The sequence below is a fragment of the Penicillium pulvis genome (genome assembly GCF_028828015.1).
Source record: "Penicillium pulvis strain IBT 33274 chromosome Unknown contig_12_segment0_segment0, whole genome shotgun sequence".
In the NCBI taxonomy this organism is placed as follows: Eukaryota; Fungi; Ascomycota; class Eurotiomycetes; order Eurotiales; family Aspergillaceae; genus Penicillium; species Penicillium pulvis.
The window spans coordinates 3,571,175-3,591,142 of record NW_026643072.1 but is presented as its reverse complement, the minus strand read 5'-3'; the positions used below and the strand labels follow the sequence as shown (position 1 = coordinate 3,591,142).

The 19,968-nt window shown below is 50.9% G+C and overlaps 7 protein-coding genes across 7 annotated transcripts; 5 read left to right on the top strand and 2 right to left on the bottom strand.

Moving 5' to 3' along the window:
- Positions 1 to 1,110: 1,110 nt before the first annotated feature.
- N7503_002565 (pyruvate carboxylase) lies at positions 1,111 to 4,757 on the top strand (the record flags this gene model as incomplete). The annotated part of the gene is made up of 2 exons (XM_057062112.1): positions 1,111 to 4,584; positions 4,650 to 4,757. 2 exons carry the CDS (start codon positions 1,111 to 1,113, stop codon positions 4,755 to 4,757), a joined length of 3,582 nt encoding a protein of 1,193 aa, XP_056926074.1.
- Positions 4,758 to 6,097: 1,340 nt separating this feature from the next.
- Positions 6,098 to 6,726, top strand: N7503_002564 (uncharacterized protein; the record flags this gene model as incomplete). Its single annotated transcript, XM_057062111.1, has 2 exons — positions 6,098 to 6,262; positions 6,466 to 6,726. 2 exons carry the CDS (start codon positions 6,098 to 6,100, stop codon positions 6,724 to 6,726), a joined length of 426 nt encoding a protein of 141 aa, XP_056926073.1.
- Positions 6,727 to 7,977: 1,251 nt separating this feature from the next.
- N7503_002563 (60S ribosomal protein uL5) lies at positions 7,978 to 8,633 on the bottom strand (the record flags this gene model as incomplete). The annotated part of the gene is made up of 3 exons (XM_057062110.1): positions 7,978 to 8,104; positions 8,172 to 8,569; positions 8,631 to 8,633. 3 exons carry the CDS (start codon positions 8,631 to 8,633, stop codon positions 7,978 to 7,980), a joined length of 528 nt encoding a protein of 175 aa, XP_056926072.1.
- A 403-nt stretch (positions 8,634 to 9,036) lies between these two features.
- Positions 9,037 to 10,009, top strand: N7503_002562 (small nuclear ribonucleoprotein-associated protein; the record flags this gene model as incomplete). Its single annotated transcript, XM_057062109.1, has 6 exons — positions 9,037 to 9,063; positions 9,140 to 9,148; positions 9,208 to 9,279; positions 9,345 to 9,759; positions 9,821 to 9,865; positions 9,927 to 10,009. 6 exons carry the CDS (start codon positions 9,037 to 9,039, stop codon positions 10,007 to 10,009), a joined length of 651 nt encoding a protein of 216 aa, XP_056926071.1.
- Positions 10,010 to 10,653: 644 nt separating this feature from the next.
- On the top strand, positions 10,654 to 11,577 carry N7503_002561 (pyruvate transporter MPC1; the record flags this gene model as incomplete). Its single annotated transcript, XM_057062108.1, has 4 exons — positions 10,654 to 10,783; positions 11,014 to 11,086; positions 11,240 to 11,398; positions 11,502 to 11,577. Coding segments are annotated over 4 exons (438 nt in total), but the record flags the coding sequence as incomplete, so codon positions are not given.
- A 597-nt stretch (positions 11,578 to 12,174) lies between these two features.
- N7503_002560 (putative amino acid transporter) lies at positions 12,175 to 14,482 on the bottom strand (the record flags this gene model as incomplete). The annotated part of the gene is made up of 2 exons (XM_057062107.1): positions 12,175 to 12,342; positions 12,407 to 14,482. The coding sequence occupies 2 exons, from the start codon at positions 14,480 to 14,482 to the stop codon at positions 12,175 to 12,177; spliced, it is 2,244 nt and encodes a 747-aa protein (XP_056926069.1).
- A 1,565-nt stretch (positions 14,483 to 16,047) lies between these two features.
- Positions 16,048 to 19,962, top strand: N7503_002559 (putative cation chloride cotransporter; the record flags this gene model as incomplete). The annotated part of the gene is made up of 4 exons (XM_057062106.1): positions 16,048 to 16,525; positions 16,575 to 17,160; positions 17,211 to 17,376; positions 17,431 to 19,962. The coding sequence occupies 4 exons, from the start codon at positions 16,048 to 16,050 to the stop codon at positions 19,960 to 19,962; spliced, it is 3,762 nt and encodes a 1,253-aa protein (XP_056926068.1).
- Positions 19,963 to 19,968: the final 6 nt, after the last annotated feature.

Below are 19,968 nucleotides of genomic sequence, written 5' to 3'. Positions count from 1 at the left end.
AGTCCATTGGAGATCATTACCTGTAGGGATTTGTACGCATGACCCAATGAATTCAGATATGCGCCCGATGCATGTCCCTGGTTGAAGGTTCCTGGGCAATCCGTTAAATGATAAGTTTAAAAAAAAAAAAAAAATACAGTAAGAATGGGAGTTTCGGAATGACTTTCCCCGAGGTGAACTCCCCGTGATTAATCGGAGTTGGTGATTGGTATGGGGTTCGTTCTGCACATGAATCGAGAGTTCTCCGAGTTTCCCCCGGACAAATTCTCCAGGTTTTCCCGTCTATATCCGTCATTGTCTGGACTCATGGGCGTCGTTACCCACTTTTTCTTTGCGTGATCCCTAAACCTCTTTTCTTTTACCCACGAGAGCTCTGGGTCCGAGGACCCGAGGTAACTAGTGTCCTCACCTATTTACCTAATCCACCCGATCCCCTATAGAGTCAAAGGTATGAGATCATCGGGAGATCTCGTCGCCGACTTCGCCTAGATTCCTTGGGGGACAGTGGGCCCCTCATTTTCCTCCGTAGATAGGCATTAGGAATGACTATATAAAGAGTGGGGAGTTCGTAGAGAAAGGGAGGATATTTTACCACGTATCAATACTGAATTTATTGATTTGCTTGGCTATCAAGTAAATTCCTTGGATCTGAAGAGAGTCCGGTGTACCGGTGAGTGGCGGTAAGTACTCGTTACCTCATTCTGCTTGTCAGCGTGTTCGCCCCGGAAAGTACCTGTGACTCGTGCAGATCCACCATATAGTTTCATCCCCCTCTTTATCTATCCCACCTCCCACTTTTCTTTTTCTTTTCCTCATCTCACTTCTCTCCCAATTCCTCGATTCATTATCTAGGGAGTCGCTGTCTAATCTGACTCTCTGTTACTAGTTGCGAGCAATTGCGCTTGCGTTCTGCCGAAATCGGCCTGGGGTTAGCTATCCAGAGCTTCAAAAGCCCAATTAATCCGTGAGTCACTCCCCCGCGCAAAACATTATCCAGTTTTCCTTTTTCCCTGCCATTCGGGCAATTGAGTTTTCCGGGCCAATTTATTAATCGATCCCCAACTTCCAGTCCTACTTCCCTAATCTCCCATATCCCTTCCCCACGTCACAATGTCTGCCCCGCACCGCCAACCCGAGGAGGCTATCGATGAGTCCGAGTTCGTCGAGGACCATCACGAACACCACCATGACTCCGTTCACCGTCGTCTGCGGGCGAATTCCACTATCATGCACTTCCAGAAGATCCTGGTAGCCAACCGTGGTGAAATTCCCATTCGTATCTTCCGTACAGCCCACGAGCTGTCCCTGCAGACAGTTGCTGTCTACTCACACGAGGACCGTCTGTCCATGCATCGTCAGAAGGCTGACGAGGCCTACATGATTGGCCAGCGGGGTCAATATACCCCCGTCGGCGCCTACCTGGCTGGTGAGGAGATCATTAAGATCGCCCAGGAGCACGGTGTGCACCTGATCCACCCTGGCTACGGTTTCTTGTCGGAGAACGCCGAGTTCGCCCGAAATGTCGAGAAGGCGGGCATCGTTTTCGTGGGCCCGACCGCTGAGACCATTGATGCTCTTGGTGACAAGGTCTCCGCTCGCCGCCTGGCGATCAAGTGCGGCGTCCCGGTTGTTCCCGGTACGGAAGGACCCGTCGAGCGCTTTGAGGAGGTCAAGGCTTTCACTGATGAGTATGGCTTCCCCATTATTATTAAGGCCGCTTTCGGTGGTGGTGGCCGTGGTATGCGTGTCGTCCGCGACCAGGGCGAGCTCAAAGATGCCTTTGAGCGTGCCACCTCCGAGGCCCGCTCGGCCTTTGGTAACGGCACCGTCTTCGTCGAGCGCTTCCTCGACAAACCCAAGCACATTGAGGTCCAGCTTCTTGGTGACAACCAGGGCAACGTGGTCCACCTGTTCGAGCGTGACTGCTCCGTTCAGCGTCGCCACCAGAAGGTCGTTGAGATTGCTCCGGCCAAGGATCTGCCCGTCAACGTGCGGGACCAGATCCTGTCGGACGCCGTGAAGCTGGCCAAGTCCGTCAAGTACCGCAACGCCGGTACTGCTGAGTTCCTGGTGGACCAGCAGAACCGCCACTACTTCATTGAGATCAACCCCCGTATTCAGGTCGAGCACACTATCACTGAGGAGATTACTGGTATCGATCTCGTCGCTGCCCAGATCCAGATTGCTGCTGGTGCTACCCTTGAGCAGCTTGGTCTGACTCAGGACCGCATCTCCATCCGTGGCTTTGCCATTCAGTGTCGTATCACCACCGAGGACCCCGCTAAGGGCTTCTCCCCCGATACCGGTAAGATTGAGGTCTACCGCTCTGCTGGTGGTAACGGTGTTCGTCTCGATGGTGGTAACGGTTTCGCCGGTGCTATCATCACCCCTCACTACGATTCCATGCTGGTCAAGTGTACCTGCCGTGGTTCCACCTACGAGATTGCTCGCCGCAAGGTCCTGCGTGCCTTGGTTGAGTTCCGTATCCGTGGTGTCAAGACCAACATTCCTTTCCTTGCTTCTCTGCTGAGCCACCCTACTTTCATTGATGGTACCTGCTGGACCACTTTCATCGATGATACCCCCGAGCTGTTCGCCCTGGTCAGCTCTCAGAACCGTGCCCAGAAGCTGCTGGCTTACCTGGGTGATGTCGCTGTCAACGGCAGCAGCATCAAGGGCCAGATTGGTGAGCCCAAGTTAAAGGTCGACATCATCAAGCCTATCCTCCGGGATGCCACTGGTGCCCCTCTTGATGTCTCCCGGCCCTGCACCAAGGGTTGGAAGCAGATTATTGACAGCGAGGGTCCCGCCGCTTGGGCCAAGGCTGTGCGTGCCAACAAGGGCTGCTTGATTATGGACACCACCTGGCGTGATGCCCACCAGTCCCTCCTGGCCACCCGTGTGCGTACCATTGATATGCTGAACATCGCTCACGAGACCAGCCACGCTCTCTCCAACGCTTACTCTATTGAGTGCTGGGGTGGTGCTACCTTCGATGTCGCCATGCGTTTCCTCTACGAGGACCCCTGGGACCGTCTGCGCAAGCTCCGCAAGGCTGTTCCCAACATTCCCTTCCAGATGCTGCTGCGTGGTGCCAACGGTGTCGCCTACTCCTCCCTTCCCGACAATGCCATCTACCACTTCTGTTTGCAGGCCAAGAAGTACGGTGTTGACATCTTCCGTGTCTTCGATGCTCTCAACGACGTTGACCAGCTCGAGGTTGGTATCAAGGCCGTTCAGCAGGCCGGTGGTGTGGTTGAGGCCACCATCTGTTACTCCGGTGACATGCTTAACCCCAGCAAGAAGTACAACTTGGAGTACTACTTGGCTCTGGTTGAGCGCATTGTCCAGATGGGCACTCACAGTCTTGGTATCAAGGATATGGCTGGTGTTCTCAAGCCCCAGGCTGCCCGTCTCCTGGTTGGTGCCATTCGCGAGCGCTACCCCGACCTCCCCATCCACGTTCACACCCACGACTCTGCTGGTACCGGTGTTGCTTCGATGATTGCCTGCGCCCAGGCTGGCGCTGATGCCGTCGATGCCGCCACTGACAGCTTGTCTGGTATGACCTCCCAGCCCAGCATCGGTGCCATCCTGGCCTCGCTCCAGGGCACCGAGCAGGACCCCCAGCTCGACCTCGGTCACGTTCGTGCCCTCGACACCTACTGGGCTCAGCTCCGTCTGCTCTACTCTCCCTTCGAGGCTGGTCTGACCGGTCCCGACCCTGAGGTCTACGAGCACGAGATCCCCGGTGGCCAGCTCACCAACCTGATCTTCCAGGCTAGTCAGCTCGGTCTCGGCCAGCAGTGGGCTGAGACCAAGAAGGCCTACGAGGCCGCCAACGACCTGCTTGGTGACATCGTTAAGGTTACCCCGACCTCCAAGGTCGTCGGTGACTTGGCCCAGTTCATGGTGTCCAACAAGCTGAGCGCTGAGGACGTTGTGGAGCGCGCCGGCGAGCTCGACTTCCCCGGTTCCGTCCTTGAGTTCCTTGAGGGTCTCATGGGCCAGCCCTTCGGTGGCTTCCCCGAGCCTCTCCGCTCCCGAGCCCTGCGCGACCGCCGCAAGCTCGACAAGCGCCCCGGTCTCTACCTTGAGCCCCTGGACCTGGTCCAGATCAAGAAGGACATCCGCGAGAAGTTCGGCTCCGCCACCGAGTGTGACGTTGCCTCCTACGCCATGTACCCCAAGGTGTTCGAGGACTACCGCAAGTTCGTCTCCAAGTATGGTGACCTTTCCGTCCTGCCTACTCGCTTCTTCCTGGCCCGTCCTGAGATCGGCGAGGAGTTCCACGTCGAGCTGGAGCAGGGTAAGGTTCTGATCCTGAAGTTGCTCGCCATCGGTCCCCTCTCCGAGCAGACCGGTCAGCGTGAGGTCTTCTACGAGGTCAACGGTGAGGTCCGCCAGGTCAGCGTTGATGACCACAAGGCCTCCGTCGACAACATTGCCCGCCCCAAGGCCGACGCTGCCGACAGCAGCCAGGTCGGTGCTCCCATGAGCGGTGTTGTTGTTGAGATCCGTGTCCACGACGGCCACGAGGTGAAGAAGGGTGACCCCATTGCGGTGCTGAGCGCCATGAAGATGGTATGTGATAATTCCTCCCTTTACGAGTACGATTCCTATGAACCTTTTACTAACAATTCTTTCAGGAAATGGTCATCTCCGCCCCTCACAGTGGTAAGGTCGAGAACCTCCAAGTCAAGGAGGGTGACTCCGTTGACGGCCAGGACTTGGTCTGCAGGATCGGCAAGGCTTAAATGCCTAAAAGTTGTGTATAAGATGTGCACGACTGATGCGCAAAGATGTGAATGATAACTTTCAGCGTTTTGGTTTATTTTTCCTGCGGGATCTTTGGTTGTTATTGCTGGCTTAGGTTCTGGTTATCTCTTATTACTGTCATCGTCCGTGACGAATGGATATCTTTTCTTCAATTATTCTTCGTAACAGCTCAGTAACTATTTCCCTGGTGTTCAAGTAGTTACAAACACTACGTAGCTCGAAATCAGTGATGAACAGCTACGGCCTACATATCCCCACCGGTTCTGATCTACTGTGGATCACTCATGCCTTAAGTGGAATGAGTAAGAATTTGGGTATCCCACCAGCACACAACTCGAATCCGTCATTAGATCCAGTTCAAACTCAATCGCAATCGAGATCAACTCAACCCCCAAAACAATCGACGTAATCGCATGCGGCAAGACCAGATACCAAACCTGGAACTAACCAAACTGAAACATGATCGCCAAGCTAGTGTACAAGGCAAAAGAATTGCGGGGTATTCGGTACTTACTGCCGATATGCAAAGTAGCATATTAACTTAAGTACCGAGTACTAGTCTAATATATGCAGCAGTTAGCTGATTGCCTCTGAGCTTTCCCCGCATTCTTAGTTACGTCAAGCTGTTGCCGCGTAATCAAGATGATGCCCACTCCGACTCGCTGGATTCAGGAGACAGGTTTATCCTCTGGATATCAGTGGTTGAATTCAGAAAATAACTCTAGGCCCATCCGATGTAGGTACTCAATCACTAATCATGGTGATTCATTTGGTTTCACGATGATCGCCTGATGGGGTAACTACCGAAGTCCGGAGTTTTCGGTATGGACTTGAGCTGAGACTTAGTGCTTAAGGTAGTAGTTTCTGGGTTTCTCGTGTATGCTGTATGGTCAAGAGACTCTTGTGCGTTGCTATATAAATGTGGTTTTCCCCTCATTTGCTCTGCATTCTTACTCCTCTACACCCATCAAGGTAAGCCATTATCTCTTCTTCGTACGGTTTTCTTTTTCTTTTCTTCCTCTCCCTTCCAATACTCCCGATGCTCAGATCAACCTCGATCTCATCAATACCAAAACCCCCACCCGTGGATCCCAAACATCCAGACCAAATATTCCCTCCATGACGTCTTTGACTCCTCCCCATCCCCGTGACTCTCCTAGCTCCCATTAAATCGTTTCACTTTACTTCTACATATATTCAATCCAAGCAGAACTGAATTAACATACAAAACCATTTCTAAAGAAACTATAGCCTCGTTCCAATCACAGGAACAAGAAAACCAAGCCTCACAGATATCGCTCTATACGAATATTCAAACATGTCCGACAGCCCGAACGACAACGAACGCCGTCACTGGCATGGTGCTGCTGGCGATCGCTACGAGCACGTCAATGCCTGGACGGCTGGTGGTGCAAAGGGACCAACCTCTCGTGCAGCATGGGCGCTGACGCCAGAGATGACGGCTAATCTGAACGCCCGGAAGGTACCATTTACTCTATTTCCCGCTTTTCCCAAAACATTATTCCTATACACCACTCGGCAAACGTGTTGAGTTTGGATTATTGCTGGAGGAACTGGATTTCAAATGGTAGGATTCCCCCGTTGCATCCGTATATGAACAATTTCGCTAACTTCACTCTATAGCCCACCACCACAAGTTGACATTGACTAACATGATATGTGCAGAACTCCGACGCCTCCACATCCTCAAACACAGGCAACACCGCAAACCAATCCGGCTCGCCTGCCGTACCCAGCGTCGGCGAGCGTCGACGCTCGAGTGCCTCGTCCCCGGGTGGCGGTGCAGGTCTCTTCTCGACCTTGCAGAGTCAGAAGCGGGATAGTACGGATCCGAGTATGGCAGGGCGGAGGCAGAGTTGGAACGAGCAGCAGGCTCAGGGAGGATACTTTTCGAAGCTTTGGAATGGGTATACTCGGGGAAAGTAGGTGCCCGATAAAGTGACTTCGAGTCAAGTACGTGTGGGAGTATGAGATGGAAATGTGGATGATGGATATTGTTTTGGTCTTATATTTTCAGTTATTATTTCCCTTCTTATGTCTGTTTTCTTTTTATCACAAATCATGAATTGAAATGCATTAAAGGTGAAGTTTGGACTAGCTGATTCAGTACCTGTATCCATATATATATTCGACGGCTCAGGCTCGGAACGCATTGATATGCTATATTGGCCAACCTTGGAAGCATGATATATTGTTGTTATATCTCAGTGATATTACTTCACTGATTTACCACATGTAAGACTTCATTTTTTCTGATTTGTAGGGGTTACTTCAGCTAGGTGCCATCATAGAAAACAAATCCCCATTTTGTACAGGCACGTGACCCCGATTCATACATCAAGCAGCACTTCAGGTGCTGGGTTGGTGTCCATAAGATGTTTCGTTTATCCGTTTAATCCTACACCACTGTTTACAGAGTAGGGGCAAAGCTTTATAGGAAACAAATTATATTCAAGATTGAGGCTGTCAACACTCTCTACCACTTGTTGACGCACTACTCTGACAAGTAATGTAATAGAGATCGATGATCCTGGAGTTCGTGTTGGTAGCGTTGGACACCATAGGGCTGTCTGTCGCTCAGCGACCAGTTGTCGAAAGTTACTACCGTCTGGTGCAGTCCTTGTGAAGGAAGTGTGATGGGCACTTTCAAGTAGGGTGGGCTGGTGGGATAGTGGGCTGGTCTAGAGGGGTATTTCGGCCCAACTACAACTACGTACTACGAAGACTACTGCTACGCAAAGAAAGCACACCAGGTGTAGACAGTAACGGACAAGATAGGCCAGATGGTACTCATCTCGCAGGACGAACCTGGAGATACAGACCGACTCTTTGACGGGGCAAACCCAAATCAAGCAAGTCATGGTGACACCGGACGAGTCCAGTATCAACCAGTCTTTTCGACAATGGTTATGCGGAAATCAACACCTTTCGTGAAGCCTTCATTGTGAAAAGGGAATGCGCTTTGTGCAAATGTGTAGTGAATTCATGTCTCTAACACGCCTATCCTGGTTGCCGTGGTAGATAAAAAAATAGAAGGGTTCAGAACACCATATCCGACGCAGAGATCAGGAGCCCGGCCGGGTTGATTCTCATCCTGGGCCGAGTTTTTTGTTTTCTTTTCGGGAGGGAGAATCGTAAATCACAAGATTTCATTCACCCCAACTTTCCATGAGGCGTTTACCGGATGATACCGTCGAAGCGGTTCTTGAACCACTTCATGGTCTCGGTGCTGTTGATCTTGTGGTTGACACCGATGGAGGCCTTGCAGCGGCGACGCTTGGCAACACGCTCACCGGGGCGGGTCCTATTTAAAAAACCATGATTAGTCTTGTTCCTCGCCTCCTCTGACCTTGTTCCTGGGTATCACTCACATGCAGCAGTAGAAGTCCATGCCGTAGATACCGATACCGGGGTCGTACTTGATACCAAGATCGATGTGCTCGGAGATACCGAATCCGAAGTTACCGGTCTCGGAGAAGTTGCGCTTGCGGAGCTCGTACTCCTTGACCTTGAGGCCACGCTCGAGAATCTCCTCGGCCTTGGGGCCACGGACGGTGACGTGAACGGAGATCTTCTCGTTACGACGGATACCGAAGGTACGGACGGTGTAGCGGGCCTTGGAGTAGACGGGGGTCTGACCACTCAGCTGCTCCAGCACCTTGGCGGCACGGGTAAGTCTGTCACCAGACTCGCCGACAGAGATGTTCAGCACGAGCTTCTGGATGCGCAGCTCGCGCATGGGGTTTGCGCTCTTGTCCTTTCCGTCCGACTGCATTGCTGTTAGAATGTGTGTTGTGCGTTATAGAATGGTGGTTGTGGTGTTAACATACCATGGCGACTGGTGTGTGGTTGGGCGTGAGGGTGGTTGACGACGAGATTGAACTTGCGAAAAGCACAAAAGCGGTTTGTGTGGGCTCCAAAATCACGGGATCCAGGTCACGGGAAGTCGGAAGCGAGCCCTCATGTCATGTGATGGAAATCTTAAATTCAAACAGCACGTGACCATCTCAGGTCTGCTGATCTAATCATATCTCGGTCAGGCGGTGTGGATTGTCAGTTGATGAGTCAGCTACTATCCAGAAACTGAGTGCAGACCTGCGCCGTATCAATCAAGAGCTTAGCTTCTCACTGGATCCCGCGCCTCGCTCGATCTACCCGTCAAGAGAACACTACTACTGTCTCTCTTGCAAATTTTTTGGGTCTTCGAAGTCGCACTCGTGCGCGTTCTAGCCAATAATGGCCGCCAACAAGCAAGGCAAGATGGTGAGTTCTCCGCGATCCCTCAGTGCAATCCTGGACCATATGCCCCGAATGGCTGTCGCTAACTTCTTTTGTCTAGGCCAACCTCGTAAGATCAATTCAAAGATACAATCCTACTCCAATTGCCCCGTTTAACATGTCTCTTAGATCAACTACCGGATGAGAGTTACCCTGAACGATGGTCGCCAGATGACCGGTCAGATGCTGGCCTTCGATAAGGTCCGTCCTTGTCCCCCATCAACACATGCTCATAGCAAGTACTGACAGATCTTATTTCTCTGCAGCACATGAACCTTGTTCTCGCCGACACAGAAGAGTTCCGCCGTATCAAGCGGAAATCCAAGGCCGCCCCCGGCTCCACTGCCACCCCGCAGGTCGAAGCGGAGGAGAAGCGAACCCTCGGTCTGACCATCGTGCGCGGCGCCCAGGTCGTTTCCTGCTCTGTCGACGGTCCCCCTCCTGCCGACCCCTCTGCCCGTCTCGGTAACGCTCCCGGTCTTGGCCCCGCTGCCACTCTCGCTGCCGGCCCTGGTGTCAGCAAGCCCGCTGGTCGTGGCCTGCCCATTGGACTCGGTGGTCCTGCTGCTGGTGTCGGTGGCCCGCCTCCTCCCGGTGGCTTCGGTGGTTTCCCTCCGGGAGGCTTCCCTGGTGCGCCCCCTCCAGGATTCGCTGGTCGTGGAGGACCCCCAGGTGGACCTCGTAAGTTCCTGAAATGATGACTCAAGTATATCTCTAGAGACTAACATGTTCGCTCTTTTAGCTGGCTTTGCTCCCCCTCCTGGTTTCGTTCCCCCCGGTGCTCCTCGTAAGTCTTTGTCTTTATCAAATTTTTTGATTGTCCCCCCAGCTAACGCCTCTATCTTTAGCGGGTGCTTTCCAACCTCCTCCCGGCTTCCAGCCCCCTGGACAGGGACGAGGATACCCCCCACCAGGCTTCGGTGGCAGATGATTTAAGTGTACATCGGAAGAAAATTCCAAGCTTCAAATTGGCGGTTTGTTTTCACCTGGAAAGGTATAGGGACGGTTCAGGGCTAGGAGTGAATTGAGGCTCTTGTGTCCAGGAGAAATAGCGCGCATACAGGCTAGATCAGCCCACAATCTACCGGGCAAGGCGTTGCGGCGCATGCGGAATGGAGGTCGTGTCAAGGATGGAAACCAAAAAAAAGCCGAGAAATCCTTTTGAGATTTGCATTTAGTACCCAATAATGCTAGCTAGCTCCTATGACCCCCTGTCGCAAAAATGCAATACATATTTGTTTTCCATATCTATGAAGCTAGAAAATTTACAATTGGTTCCAACGTTGTGAGGTCAAGTCAACCGTACCTTCCTAGCACTATATATTTTAGAGATAACGGCACGGCAAGTTTCAATTTCCAAGGTTGGGATACCACAAGCAACGATTAATCCTACAGTGACTTCACTTGTCCATAGTGAACATAGACCTGGCAATATAAATACCGAACAATAAATCCACCAAGGCCTAGACTAAATCCCACCTCTTTTGATTGACGGAAATAAGCCGCTTGATATCCGATACAGGCACGTGACCAACGGCCGACCCCGGTCAAGTCGAGTCAATTCCACACCCGCAGAACCCCAACCTCAACTTACCGCGCCTTAACCCTCGATTGTTACCAGCATCCGTCGCCATGGCCGCTGCTATCAAGGCAATAAACGCCAAGATCCGCTCCAACAAGGTAGCGGACTATGTCTGCTCCACTCGTACGTTTCCTGCGCCCCAATTCTTCCCCCGAGTTTCCCGCCGTGCTTCCGGGACCGAGATCGGCCAGCTATGATATTACACCTTGGAAGTCAAAACGCAAGAATATGGCTGGTTCCAGATGCTTCGGAAACAACCGGCCGAAAACCCAGACGGAAGCACGAACTCGGAGACGAAAAATAGGCTTAAGCTATGCTTCTGAAAGCAGATTGCTAATGACGATGCTTTGCAGACTTCTGGGGCCCCGTCTCCAACTTCGGTATTCCCTTCGCCGCTGTGATGGACACTCAGAAGGATCCTGAGATGTACGTTTGAACCCTCCGACTCGATTACTGCCCCGAGTCAATGCTCCGGCCTAGTTTCATTCCAATCGGAAGCTGGTTTCCCTTGTCTATCTATCACAGATATCCCAGATAAGGAAAGGAAAGATCGCGACTAACGCTTATACCACTGCGCAGTATCTCTGGTACCATGACTGCTGCCCTTTTCGTCTACGCTGGTACTTTCATGCGCTACTCCCTCGCCATCACACCCAAGAACTACCTGCTCTTTGCCTGCCACTTGACCAACTTCGGCGCCCAGGCTACCCAGGGATACCGGTATCTGAACTACTGGAAGTAAGTTGCTCCAATATGTATCTGATGGAAATCAACATGGCTGTGTCCATGTGGTTTCACTCATTATGCTTTGATCCCATACTGACATGCTTTTGTGTTTTAGCTGGGGTGGTCGGGAAGCTCAGCTCGCCGAGAAGGCGCAGCAGGGCAAGGCTGTTGCTGAGGGCGCTTCCGCGTAAAAACTTCATCCTCGGTTGTACTTGTTGATGTTCATTTGGCTCGCTTGTCTTTTCCCTTGTTCTACTGCGTTATACCTCTATTCTTTACATATGTGTTCTTCTGATCTTTTCCGAGTGACTGATGTTAGGAGAATACTGGAAGAGGGGAACCATAGGTATTCAGTGTGGTGCTTGAGGGCGGGATCATAGAGACAAGAGATCTGACGGGGGTTTTGGCTGGAAAGTAGACTAGTCTCCTTCAAAAAGGTCTGGTGTACTTGTCTGGTCACTGTACATAGATTACTAAATTGAATCATTTTATCCAGAACTTGCCCAGGTGGCACTTGACGTATATATTATGTACTACGGTTTTAATTGGGATAAGTTCGAGAACTTTGCTTTCTGGCATTTAGAAGACAATATATGTACAAGAGCCCATACAACCCATGCAACTCTCTAAAGTCCGCCAAATCAGCCGGCCATCTGTCAAAAAAAGCAGACACCAAGATTCATATCTGCTCGCTGCTAATGGGAGAAAAAATCACAACATGCTATGCCATCTAGTGTTGAAACAGACCGAGGAAATTATTGAACAATGCCGAAATCCGGAAAGGACAATCACTTAGAATCACAGTAGCCTGGGCTTGGAACATCACCGCCGGCAATCCAGTTTTGGATGGTCAACGTCGTTGTGTAGATGCAGCCAATAACACCTAAGACAGTGAGAGCGATATCGGCAAATACTTGACGCCGAGTACGGGCGCAGGCACGAAGGTGAAGGAGGGGCTATTTTGGTAAGAGTTAGTCTGGGTACCTGAAGATATTAATGAAAAGGTTAGGAGAAGCTTACCGGGTAGACGTAGATCAATGGGACACAGGCAAAACTTCCGACCAGCGAAACAAACTTGTCAAGATCATCGGCTCCAGCCCAACCTATAATGGCACATACAATGACCAAGAAGAAACGGAAGGCGTTCTTCTTCCACTTGATGTACGGGTTGTATTTGCCACTGCGCGTGAAGAGTTCATTCTCCATGATACGAATGGCAGGGAAGAGCTGCAGAGGGGTACTCAGCAAGATAGCGAGCGAGTAAAGCAGCTGAACCACATTGACAAACTTGTCATCCTGAGGCAAGTTGAGCAGGATGACAGTCTTGGTTGCCGATCCGTAAGCAGCATAGCTGAGAGCTCCTGCAGAAAGGAAGATCAAAGTGATGACAACCATGACACCAGCCAGAACTCCGGCGAATCGGTGGGGCTCCCTCATCGACTCCTGAATGGGAATGATGAGACCGATACCTTCATATGTGAAGATGGCAGTTCCAATGAACATAGACCAGGTTGCAGGGTTGAACGCGACAACATCCGAGATACCACCATTGCCAATCAGGGTGCTGGCGTCATAATAGTAAATGTACAGTAAGCCCAGCAGAATAAACGCGTCCGCAATAAGCGCAGTGAACCCAAGCTTGCTGATGTCGCGGATCAGGGAGAGGGGCAAGAAAATGACCAATTGCAAGAGCACCAAGTACTTGAGATCAACGAAGGACGCGCAGTTACTCACAGCGAGCACAAACGCTTGCAAGTTCTGCGACACAAACACAATGTATGCCGCTACGAATCCCAATTGGCTGAGAACAATGGACCCGAGGATAATGCGTCTCATGTGCTTTCCGTACAGAATGCCTCCGATATCACCAAAAGATCCATCGACCTTCATGCGCGTATTCACCAGCAGGATAAAGGCATAGTAACTGAGCAGTGAGACTCCGAGAAGCACCATGCTACTGAATAGCAAGCCTCCATTCAGGAAAGCGCGGGGCAAGAAGAGAATTCCTGTACCCACAAAGGACTTGAGCAGCAACATGACGGCGCCAGTAACAGTTGTGGTACCTGCAGGTGCGCGCGCCTTGTGCTTTCGTTTCCTGCGGCCAGCATAGTCACCTTGAAGCAGGGCCGCATCTTCTCCAGACTCTCTACCGTCCTCCGGTTCGTCCCAAGTACCAGACGAAAAGTACTCATCTGGACCCAGGACCTCGTCATCTTCCTCCAGCTCTTCTCCAGCGAAATGACCATACAGTGTCAGGAATTCCAAGAAATTGGAAGTGGGGAGCTGGTGCTGAGGGGGTGCGCCAGAATTAGACCCCTGCACACTTCCGCGGTGCGGGCTCCCCGCAGTTCTTCGCAAATAGTCTCGTCGGAACCCTCCTGGCACAAGAATTGTGTGAATGTCTTCGGTTTCTGCTGATGGAGCCGGCCGACTGACGCTGAAGCTCTTGCTGCGTGCGAACCGGTTATCAGACTCGGCATCTTCTGCCCATCGGTAGACCTCTCGAGTCATGTCGCCTCCCTGCAGCTGCAGACTTGAGAAATGGTCTTCGCCCATGCTAGTTCCAAGCTCCGACCCGGTATCACGATGCTCGGAGACCTGCGACGGCATAACCAGGTGCCTTTTCACCACCTCTGGATCCTCATTGGGAGCTGGAGAGTCGATACCATTTCTCGTGTCAAAAGATCCATATTGCGAAGTCACAGCGCGGTTTTCGAGAGCTGATTGGACCACGGGCGATCCAGCTACTCGAGAGGGGGTTCCAAAATTAGGGGGCGAGCGACCAAGACTTTCCTGCAGTTGAGACGCAAGCATAGAATGACCTGGCCCTGGTAGCGAGGAAAGGTCATTGACAGCCCGGAAATTGTGTTCGGAATTGAAATTCGAGGTTGTGGTACTGATCGGTCGACCAGCTGGGACACCTTGTCGAGACGACAAGGACGTCCCAAAAGATGGAGAGGGAACAGGGGAAGCCAGCCGAGCCATGGAGGCCTGTCTAATAGTTCCATCCTGTGCAGGGGACGATGATCGAAAAGACGCTGAAATTGGCACTGCCCGCGCTGGGTTCAGCGAGGAACTCTCGCCGTTATCTGTCATGTTGTATGTTTGTTCCTCCTGATCAGGATCCGGGGACAGGTGTCGGGAGGGAGATGGGCATATGGAAAAAGGCCTGTTAGTTGTTGCCAAGTATTCCAGGGCCGTGCATCTACCAGGGGAGAGAAGCTGTGTATGGAGGCTGGTGAAAAGAGGGAGGTCGATCGTCTCCAAGTGCGGGTGCAGTGCTCAGCTTTGCCCCGATGGAGCAGGCGGTGGATACTTATCGATAGCATCCAATCTGCCTTAAGCTCCACATGAAATAGCAGTAGTCACACATTGTTCTTGTAAATTGATGAATTGGTGCAGAAAGAATTCTAGGCATACAGTCGCCCAGGAAGGCACCACTCACAGTGTAGACTGTTACATATACTGCAAAGGCTGTGGGATGAAGTTCTCAATTTGCCTTGAATTCTGCTTTACGGCAGTAGCAGGCTGCAGCTAGAGTCCCTTGCCACGAAATTTACAATATCAAGTTTTAAGTGCAGTAGCCCTGGAGCTTGGGGCACCATATAGATTCCCAGCCACATATATTCCTGTTACTAAAATACAATAAATCAACGAAACCCAAAAGGCACAATATAGAAATCTAGTCATCACAAATTCGTCAACCAACTGGACTATGCATGGGTTCACCTTTGCAAATTTTATGAAGATAGACTGGATTGAAATTGATTTCTTGTGCAATAACTGGGTAATGGTATATCTGCCTGGGTTTCATGTTAGTACCTATTCATTCAAGAGCAACCGGCCTGAAAGTTGCAGATTATACTAGTCCACATCAGGAGCTTATTTTGATCAGGTCCAATGGAAAGTAGAGAATCCCGCCCCACCTTCTCTTATACCTTTTAAAGACATCCATCATAATGCCGACCCTAATAAGTATATTTTGCGTATCCATCTTCGATTCCCTGTCGATAACACGATTTTCAAGCCATTCCTCTTTCATATAGGGACAAGTGCTAGGTCAGTCGACGACCTATGCACGTTTGCATTGCCCTGTCTTTGATTTCAAAGAAACTTCAGTTGCTAGTAGTACACATTTGTATAGAAAGACCTGCTGGCTCGGTCTCCAAGAAATTGATCCATCCTTCTTTCCTGACTATTGGAATTCCATCTGTCATCTGTCTTCCTATTTACTTATCCGCATGTCGAGTCAGGACGATAGCAGCAGATATGGTAAATTCCCGGCCTGCAGCTTACCTCGACCTGATATACCCGGGCACCAGAAATTTGGTGTCTCAGAGCCAAGAATTTGAAGAGCTCCCTGCTATCTGCGGACAGAATATCTCAATGTCATGGCCTGCTGACTCGCCAGTCAACGGCATCTCTTATCTGATTATGTCACTGATCACGTGATAACTGAGCATCTCGTCAAGACGCGCGGTGACGCAAGTGGTTGTTTTGCTTCTTTTCGTGACTATAGAAGACTCCTTGCTTTTTTCTCTGCCTTGCCCTTCGTTTTCCTTCCTTATCGAGGGGTGTGGGTGTTATTAATCCCTTATGCACCCATCACGGTTGCATCGTTGTGTTTGACCTCCGAACCCGGCGGACATATCATACCCGCCATGTCTCGCCGACGCCCGAACTTCGCAGCTCGGACCGCTGAAGCAGATGATTCACGCCTGGACCCAAACGAGCTGGACTCCTCTGCCAGTGCTGGATTTTTGTCTCAAGCACCTGCCATTTCGCTCCCCGAACAGGGGCTGGACCCCATTGCTCCTGAACACCATCACAAATCATGGTCCACAAACCCTTTTCATGGCCTGAGCAGATTGTGGGCTAGAAGAACAGACAATGGCAAAGGACAAGAGAATAATGGAGAACCTGCACCGGCACATATGCCTCCCTCTGCAGGCCCCCTCTGCGATATCAATGTCGACAAGAAGGATAGGCATGGGCATCGACCTCGACCGGCGGAGGAGTCAAAGAAGCTTGGTACATTCTCTGGTGTATTTGTTCCTGTGACCCTGAATGTACTGAGTATTTTGATGTTCTTGCGCTTCGGATTTGTTCTGGGGCAAGGAGGTTTGCTGGGAATACTAGGTAAACTCCTCTCCCACGTGCTGCTACGATCGAAGCTGATTAAAACAAGGACTTCTCGCCGTCTCTTACACAATCAATTTGGTGACAACCATGTCACTCTCTGCGATCGCAACAAATGGTACGGTTCGAGGCGGAGGTGCATACTATTTGATATCCCGATCCCTCGGTCCCGAATTCGGTGGATCAATTGGAATTGTGTTCTACATGGGCTATGTCTTCAACACCGGTATGAATTCGGTCGGCCTAGTCGATTGTTTCTTTCAGAACTTTGGTAGTACATCCGGCAGCTTGGCAAATTTCCTCCAAGAAGGGTTCTGGTGGTCGTATCTGTGGGGAACCGTTTTGTTGGTCCTCTGTACCGCCATCTGCTTTGCTGGAAGTTCTCTCTTTGCGAGAGCTAGTAATGGCCTTTTGATTATTGTTTTGGTGGCGACTTTCAGTATTCCGCTATCTGCCATATTCATGAAGCCATTCTCCAGAGAAGGCGTGGAGTTTACTGGGCTGAGCCTGAAAACCCTCGCGGGAAATCTCACACCCCACCTGACTAAAGGTGCTGCGGGGAGTCAGATGAAAGGAAAGGAAAGCTTCCAAGATCTGTTTGGCATCTTGTTTCCCGCAACAGCAGGCATTTTTGCGTGAGTTAGCAATACCATGGAAGAAAATATTTTTACTAATAATCCACTAGAGGTGCGAGCATGTCGGGTGATCTTAAGAACCCAAGCAAAGCAATTCCAAAAGGCACCTTGTCTGGCTTAGCTCTGACGTTCATCACGTACACAATGGTGATCCTTGCAATGGCGGCCTCCATCACACGACAATCCTTTTATAACAATGTGAACGTGATTCAAATCGTAAGTTGCAGTCTGTTCTGAATGTTTGTCAATTACGTCTCACCTTCAAAACAGGTCAACTATTCTGATGGCCTAATCCTGCTGGGAGAATTCGCGACTAGTTTCTTCTCCGTATTAATGGGCGTCACCGGATCCGCCAAGCTTCTCCAGGCCATTGCTCGAGATAGCTTAGTACCTGGTATCAAAATCTTTGGTCAAGGTACAAAGAAAAATGATGAGCCCATCTATGCAATTATCATAACTTTCATCCTCGCCCAGGTCACAATGTTGTTTGATATCAATCGCATCGCCTCTTTTATAACCATGATATACTTGATGACCTTTCTAGTTACCAATCTGGCCTGTTTTCTGCTAAAAATTGGGTCCGCACCCAATTTCCGACCATCTTTCCATTACTTTAATTGGCAGACAGCAGCCGCGGGAACCCTGGTTAGCGGCATCAGCATGTACTTTGTGGATGGTCTATACGCCACTGGTGCCGTCAGCGTTCTGTTCGTTTTATTCCTGCTGATTCACTACACATCACCACCCAAGCCATGGGGAGATGTCAGCCAGAGCTTGATCTATCATCAGGTGCGGAAATATCTGTTGCGTCTACGTCAAGAGCATGTCAAATTTTGGCGACCGCAGATTCTTCTATTTGTGAGCGATCTTGATCGACAGTACAAAATGGTCTCTTTTTGCAACTCTCTGAAGAAAGGCGCATTGTTTGTATTGGGCCACGTTATTGTCACCGAGGACTTCTCTTCGGCCGTTCCAGAGGCCCGTCGACAGCAAACCGCATGGACTAAGTATGTTGAATACTCCAAGATCAAAGCCTTTGTCAACATTGCCATTGCCCCCGCCGCAGAATGGGGTATGCGAAACATTGTTCTCAACTCAGGACTGGGGGGTATGCGACCCAATATCGTGGTGATCGATCAGTTTCGAGAGGACCAGTCTCTAGTGGAAACATTGTCTCTGAGCAGTAACTCTAAGGCAAGACGTCGCTCATCAGTTTTTGGCTTAAAGCGAGAGGTATCAGACGAATCTGGGATACCGGCAAAGCCCATGAGCAACCAAAGCTACGTGACAGTCCTTGAGGACCTTCTGTTTAAGCTTCGTATCAACGTTGCTGTGGCTAAAGGATTCGAGGATTTGGAGCTGCCGGACCCTCACGGCCGTCACACAAAAAGGTATATCGACCTCTGGCCCATCCAGATGTCAGCGGAGCTAGGAGCCGACATTGAGAGTAAGCAAAATGTCTTGACCACCAATTTCGATACTTATACCCTCATCCTGCAACTGGGCTGCATTCTCAACACCGTTCCATCGTGGAAGAAGACATATAAGTTGCGGGTGGCGGTGTTTGTTGAGTATGAGACGGATGTGGAGGATGAAAGGGGACGCGTCGAAGCTCTTCTGGATAAGTTACGCATTGAAGCTGAAGTCCTTGTCTTCTGGCTTGCATGCGGAGACTTGAAGGCATACCGCATTATAGTCAACGGAGATACCTCTTCAGAGATTGCCGATGGCCAAGATCATGTTCATTCCGTTCTTCAGGATGAGGAATGGTGGCAAGGAGTTTTGCGAGCTCGCAATAACTCCCCAAACCAGGCAGTTGACGCGATTGGTGATGACATGCGTTTGGAGAGAGCGGCTACGTGGCAGGTACCCTCGAGCATTGACAGCGGAAACCGACCATATCAACAGGCGACCGGACTCAGGAGACTGATCCAGTCCAATAAACGCAGACGATCCATATCGAGCTATAGGGCAATGGGAGGTGTCAATCTAGGGATGCAAATCAACCGTCTTGATAAGAGATTTGTTGACGACAATGGGGACTTCTCGAGCAGTGAGAGTAGCAGTGACAGCGAATTGGATCCATACACTAGCGATCCCGAGTTTGGTGACGAGGACCAGGACGAGGTTGCCAGCAATCGGAATGGCACTTCGCAATTGCTCCGTTCCAAAAGTGACGACCAAAAACCTGATGCGAGTCCATCGACTCGTCCAATGGCGCAAGACTTTGCTAGCCAAGCAATTCCTTCCATAATAACCGAAGACAATGCATCCCCCAAAAGCAAATCACCAGCTCCTGGCCTAGCCCGTCCCAAACGTCCGGGTATGAGCCGTTCTGCATCCAGCAATCGTTTTAGCTCCTCTCCGATCCCGGAAGCCAAGGTGAACACGGGAGCAGACGAGGCCGGCCCGTCAATCATGTTCGCACAGAATGCATCACCGCCTCGCTTTGCGCAGAAACTCGAGTCTATCTACGCACGGCGCCCCTCGGCCGCCTCGGCTACCTCTCCCAGTGCACAGAGCAGCCAAACGGCGTCCGGGTTTCCAGGTCCAGCCTCGATTCCGCTGTCCTTCAACGATCTTCCTAGTCGGGCACAGCATCTCATTCTCAACGAGCTGATGGTCCAGCAAAGCAGCGAGACAGCTGTAATTTTTACGACACTACCGTCGCCAGTCGAGGGAACATCTCTCCGCGAACAGGACAGTGCCTCGTACTTGAGTGACCTGGAGGTACTGTGGCAAGGATTACCTCCGTGTCTGTTGGTTCACAGTAATAGCATGACTGTGACGATGAATCTATGAGTTAAT